This window comes from Coenobita brevimanus, chromosome 92 (genome assembly GCF_032717465.1).
Source record: "Coenobita brevimanus isolate Jiangsu-jjx chromosome 92, ASM3271746v2, whole genome shotgun sequence".
In the NCBI taxonomy this organism is placed as follows: domain Eukaryota; kingdom Metazoa; phylum Arthropoda; class Malacostraca; order Decapoda; family Coenobitidae; genus Coenobita; species Coenobita brevimanus.
Genome location: NC_137045.1, coordinates 2,872,363 through 2,878,362, shown reverse-complemented (window position 1 = coordinate 2,878,362; position 6,000 = coordinate 2,872,363). Strand labels below are relative to the sequence as shown.

General features: G+C 42.5%; 1 protein-coding gene across 2 annotated transcripts in view; it reads left to right on the top strand.

Moving 5' to 3' along the window:
- The first annotated feature begins 235 nt into the window (after positions 1 to 235).
- Positions 236 to 6,000, top strand: part of LOC145412242 (E3 ubiquitin-protein ligase ZNRF1) — a 132,308-nt gene continuing 126,543 nt past the window's right edge. For both annotated transcript variants that reach the window (XM_080282184.1, XM_080282183.1), the window contains exons 1-2: positions 236 to 388; positions 5,434 to 5,748. In XM_080282184.1, the coding sequence (XP_080138310.1) occupies positions 262 to 388; positions 5,434 to 5,748 (442 nt within the window). In that variant the 5' untranslated portion in view covers positions 236 to 261. The remainder of the gene's footprint in view (positions 389 to 5,433; positions 5,749 to 6,000) is intronic.

Here is a 6,000-nt window from a genome sequence, read left to right as displayed (position 1 = left end):
CTTCATGTTTATTGCTGTGTATTGAGATACTGTAATGTTCACGGGCTTAGCGAGTGTAAAATACAATACATTCTTATGTGTTTACTGCAGCGTGCCGACATTAGGTGCAATGTGCAAAATATATCACTAGGGAAGAGGTATGCACTGATATGGTGTTTATTTTTCAGGTTTGGCGGGTGTGTGCAGCGAGGTGATGGTGGTGGTGGCTGGGGGCGGCGGGGGCGTGGGTGGCGGCGAGGAGTGGTGGACGCGGGTGTAGAGATGGGAGGGAAGGCGAGTACGGCGGCAGGGGGCGGTGGCGGGGGTGGAGGCCCGGGCTTGGCGGCGGCAGGCGGACCCTCTGACGCCGCCACTGCCAGTCGCTCCAGGGCTCTATCCACCAGTGCAGGTACTGTATGAAGGCTGGTCTTGCCCCTCCTCAGTAGCATCGGTTGGATTTATTATATTCGATATGTTCCCACTTTCAGGCTTCTACCCACTGCCAGGTGAATAACATAGTCGGGAAGGCATATATTGAACCCTCTTTATTTTCGCAGTCATTGACGCTCCCAGGTTTCTTTGACATAGGTTGGCATTGGCGAGATTAAAATACTGGAGTTCTTCCATCATGACAGGATTTAATGGGGACAGGTAACACTGATTCCCATGACTTATTTAGCAGATTGAAATCGTATGGAGGTGGACTAGTTGGAAATTTATTCGAGTAACTCACAGGAACGTGAATGATGATACCCATACCATTAATGCACTCATCGGTTCAAGATAACATTTTTACACACATGTTAAAGTAATTATCTTCATCATAATATTAATCCCCTCGGTAGATCCAGATATAAAGAAAAAGATTCACATAATTGAAACTCTAACAGTACGCCCAATGAAATAGGCCACACAAACGTTCAGGTAAGAATATGGGTGTCAAATCTTGTATTGTGCATTTCCGAATATTCTTCATTCATCCACTTTCATCCATCAGGTCCTGAACTTCCATACCTTGTTTCATATTCACGCCCCCCCCCCCCCCCGCCCCTAAGCCATAGTCAACGTATCCAGCCCCCCACCCCACTTATTCCTTCCATCAACTGACTCTAGAAACTTATACCAGAATTATCACTCTGTTTCCCGCATGTTTAAGTGCACGTTAACCCAGTTCCATACAGGATGCGTTAACCCTTATCTTGCAGTTCACTATTCCCATTTTCGAGGGATAGGGGAGGAGTTGATGAACGTGTTTATTTTTACTGGGATTTGGTGTGTCTTGCAATATAAGTGTTATTGGTACCTTTAGTTTTCCCTCAAAACGAGCACATCAGAGAGAGAAAAAAAAAACAAGAAAGCCATCAGGTGACAGGCATGGAGGAAAGAAACCAACTTTAAAGATGTGCTTTGATGGCTAAAACAGAGGCGGAATATGAATACTGAATATAAATAAATAGTTCATCATGATACACACACACACACACACACACACACACACACACACCATTTTTGAGTCCACGACCCCTTTGGAAATTTCTCACGCTTCCAGGGAGGGGGGGGGGGTCACGTTAAGAACCACTGGCACAGAAGGTTCATCGCACCTTGTAGTCATATATAGTTTGCATATACCACCTCTACAATACTGAGAAAAACTATGTTGATGCTATAATTTTAAAAGTAACAATAAATATTTAGTAACGGGTCCTATACCGTCTAGAGTAAGCCCCTCCCCCCCTATGTGAAGTAATGTAATGTCAGTGTTCATTGCTACTAGGCTTTGACATTCAGAATAGTGCATAGGTCATTTGTGGGTCCTAAAAGTAATTGTGCTAGTTGGTGCGGACTAGTAGAGTTAGCCTTCAACCATGGTACGTGCGTGTGTTCCAGCGTCATAGAAAATGTTGCTTCATGACACGTCTGATAGGGGACACTATAGGTGTACGTTTTTCGTCCATTGGTTTGTGCACATTACTCAAGTGTTCAGGATAATATATGGAGGTTTTATTGTTCCTATTCTCGGCGGCATCGGAGGCTTAGTAACACCTCTTCCATAACGATTTATTTAGCATATTACTCTTTAACAAACATTAAAGCCACATTGGTTACATCAACAGTATGCTAGATTACATTTATTGCTATCCATATAGTTTTCGTTAATAGCTTACCAGAGATGTTGAAGTGTAATATACAGAATAAATCACAAAAGAAGTGGTGTTAGGAAATCTCTAAAGCCGCTTAGAATTCCACCCAGTATTACGTGAGTGAAAAGTGCAGAAAATACAGACTACACTGGGTTTGATTTAGATCTGGCAAACCAAAGTGTTCAGTCGAGAGTATGATGGTTTGTGCATGGTTTGGTATGAGCTTGCATGTAGTAGAACCGCCATAGTGTCTGATTTGTTTGGAGCGATAATATATTGCACGAAATGGCAGGGTTTTGTGAAATATAGTTGTTATGTATTGAGTGTTGTTGGAGATAAAGTGCCGTGATGTATGTATAGTTTAATCATAATGATAAAAGCAGTACGCTATACAGCATACCGGTACGTGCAGTGCCAGTGAATGCAAGGCAGATGTGTGTGTGTGTGTGTGTGTGTGTGTGTGTGTGTGTGTGTGTGTGTGTGTGTGTGTGTGTGTGACCTTCCAATGCACTCTGGCCAAAAGCAGTGTGGCACTTGGGATCCACCAATGGCGTGCTACCCCAAGTGGAAGTGCCACAGTCCTTGCAGGAAACCCTTTACGGAGTGGCTGGAGAGTGCGAAATGGTAGGTTGTTTCAAGAAAAAGAAAAGGACTTGAAGTTGATGCATATCGACCTACAAGGGTCATTAAGATAGACAATCGATTTTTGTCATTTTTCCTTAGTGTGCCGCCGTTATATCTTTAGTGCCGCATTTTTTTTTTTTCTGAAGATGTAGATCCGCGCAAACTGGTGTAAACTGTCAGTTCTCCTTATCTAGGGTGGCTGATTATATGAATGAATGCCGTTTTATATATATATATATATATATATATATATATATATACCGGTAATATATATAATATATACATACACATACACACACACACACACACACACACACACACACACACACACACACACACACACACACACACACACATTACTGTGTGCCCCATTACGAAAAGGGTTGAAAACCAGTGCTCTAGAGTCTAGAACACTCTCAGCAATAGTCGATGTTACTTCTTGGTCCAGAAATTGTACTACAAAGATGTTCCATTTTGTCACAGCTTGAGATTTTGTGGGACTTCGAAAAATCAGATATGGAATATGTCATTTTTCATGTGTAAAGTTTGACCAGGTCACTACAGTGAGTCTGATTAATAGCCCCGTATTCTCCGTGGCATATAAGACTCCATAAAACCACTTCTCAGTGATGTATTTTGCATATTATCCCTCTGCCATCTTGTACATTTCTGAGGAGAAAGATGTCTGTACTAAAAATATATAAATAAAAAAGGGAAAATAGGTTTTAATATGGATAATAAACCTCTAAGAGAAAAGTAGTGCGAAACCTATCTTGCCAAGTTGAATGCGACCAACAGTGACAGTTAAATAAAATGGGTGGGAGGGAAGACAAGGAAAGAGCTTAATGTGAAGAACTTTGGTGTTTCCTGTTTTCCCCGCGAGGGAACAAGGAAAGCGTTTAATGTAAAGAGCTTATATTCTTTCGTGTGTATTTCTTCCATCTCATTCACTACGTAGAAATAGCATTGGGGATAGAGTGCATATGTTTGATGTTAGTAGGAGGGAAGTGTGTTGCATTGTAGGCTCGTATAAGGAAGGGTGTCATCTAATGGACGTTTGGAAAAAATGATGGCAAGAGAAAAGTACTGTATGTTGCATTGTATGAGTGGGAGAGGGGGATGATTTTAGCCGTAATGGAAGTGATCGTTAAAGAGAATTGGGTATGAAAATGATAGGTATCAGCCGTACTGGATATTTTGTGGGGGGGAAAAGTGATAAAGGGAAGTAAGTTCCATTGCAGGTTAGGAAAGGGAGAGGTCTCAGCCATAATGGACGTGAAAAAGCCAATTCGTGCAGCGACCAAAGTACTCAGGAAAAAAGCCAGACTGCCTTTGTAAGCCCGTGTGGGGACTGGAAGTACAGCTGAAAAAAAGCAGTGGGCTCCATATCGTGAAGCCTTTTTGGAGCAGGGTACAATAGGTTCAGCACTCACTTTTTTAGCTTGTGGTGTGATGCTAATTGCCAGTTTTGGAACACGGGACATAGTGGTTTAGGGCTGTATTTCAGATAGCATAGGAGACTTTGTAGCATCTCTTCTTCAGTTACCAAATATGATAATGCATATTTCACTATTTATCTTCTTATACGGTACTGAACAAAACGATGTCGATGCTAAATGTGTGTAAATAAAAAGGAAATAAAAGGGTGAATTATGTTTAATATATCGCTGAGAAAATTGTGCTACGGAGACTCTTATGCCACTTAGAAGGTAAAGTCAGAAATTTGCTCTGACTTTAGCTCGTGTTGTGGTATCACTGCCAGTTTTTAACGCGAAACAAAGAAGCTTATCACTCATGCTTCGTTTGTGGTATGGCAGTAATTACAGAATATAGTTTTCAGTTGAGAATATCTTTGGTATATTTTTCAGGTGAACTTTCTTGATTCAGTGTAGCTCAAGTGTTAATCACAGTATAACATATGGCTGTTATTTCAGAACTTGTGTGCAAGTTTCCCCTGGAACGTGAGAATTTGTTCACACCTCCTAAGGCACCAGGAACTGGCATATTTGAAAGCTAATTAACCCCATGATTTTCATAATATGTATAATATTTTATTCTTGCCATCTCAAGGCGATTGTATACAGTTTATGATAGACTATTCGAAGTGATTAAGAGTTTAATAAAGCCTTCACTAACCCCTTTATGGCAACAGATCTACCATAAGGCGAAGGAAGTCGTGTATTGGTAGCAAGAACAAAAGAAAAATTACGTCTTTGGAGTGAAGGTGTTAAGTAAGCCATATACCAACAAGCAACAGAGATTTAGAAAATCAGAGATGAAACTTGGTCCGTAAACCTAGAATCAACACTATCTCCTAACTCAGATTTTGATGTGCAGGAAGAACAACACCTAGCAAGTTTCTGCACTCATTATCTTGTCATTCATGAAAAACAACAGCTTGTTATAGCTTTCCTCTCATAAGTTTTGTGTGTGTGTGTGTGTGTGTGTGTGTGCAGAAAAACACGAGACATGGGCCGATACACATTCTGCATGCCCTTCTTGCTAAAGCATATCATGGTTACGGTAGGATCATCAGCTTGTTCGTGAATGCGACCCCAATTGTAAAGAGAAAAAGTGTCACTGTTGTTGTTCAAGGTGTTATGGTCCCAGGTTCATCTGTACGTGACTCCACTAGACAGCAGGATGAAGCTGCAGTGTAATATAGCAATGTGTATGTGTTTTTTGACAGGAACGGCGGATAACGAGGGCGGGTCAGCGGTAGGTCTGCTGAGGTCTGCCAGCCAGGGTGGCGGTGGCGGGTCGCGGGACCGCACAGGAGACCGAGGCCGCGCCCGTTCCCTCTCCAGCGTGCCAGACGCCAGCGGCACGGCGCCGCCCCTCACCATCCCGGCGCTACTGTCGAGAGCGGCTGCGGGCGGCGGCGCTGGCAGTGAGACTGACGGCAGCTCACCCGAGGAGTACCTGCTGGACGGGCACCTCACCTCGCTTGGCCTGGGCCGGGTCCTCACACATTCTCTTCCTGCACATCTCTGGTCCGTCAACAGTGAGTAATATTTTCGCTTTGTTTCAAGCATACTTGCCCTTTATCCAGCTACACACCAGCTTGTAGGAATAGGTCACGATGCTGTGTGTTCAGTACTGCCAGGTAAGTGTTTCAGAAAGATAAACATGTTATATAGTTTCATAGTTCAGTATTTAGATAAAAAATTATGTGATGCCCTAGGATATTGATGAAATAAAACTAGAATAGATAACAATGCTGTAGTGTTCTATGCAGTGTTAGGTAAGAGAATAT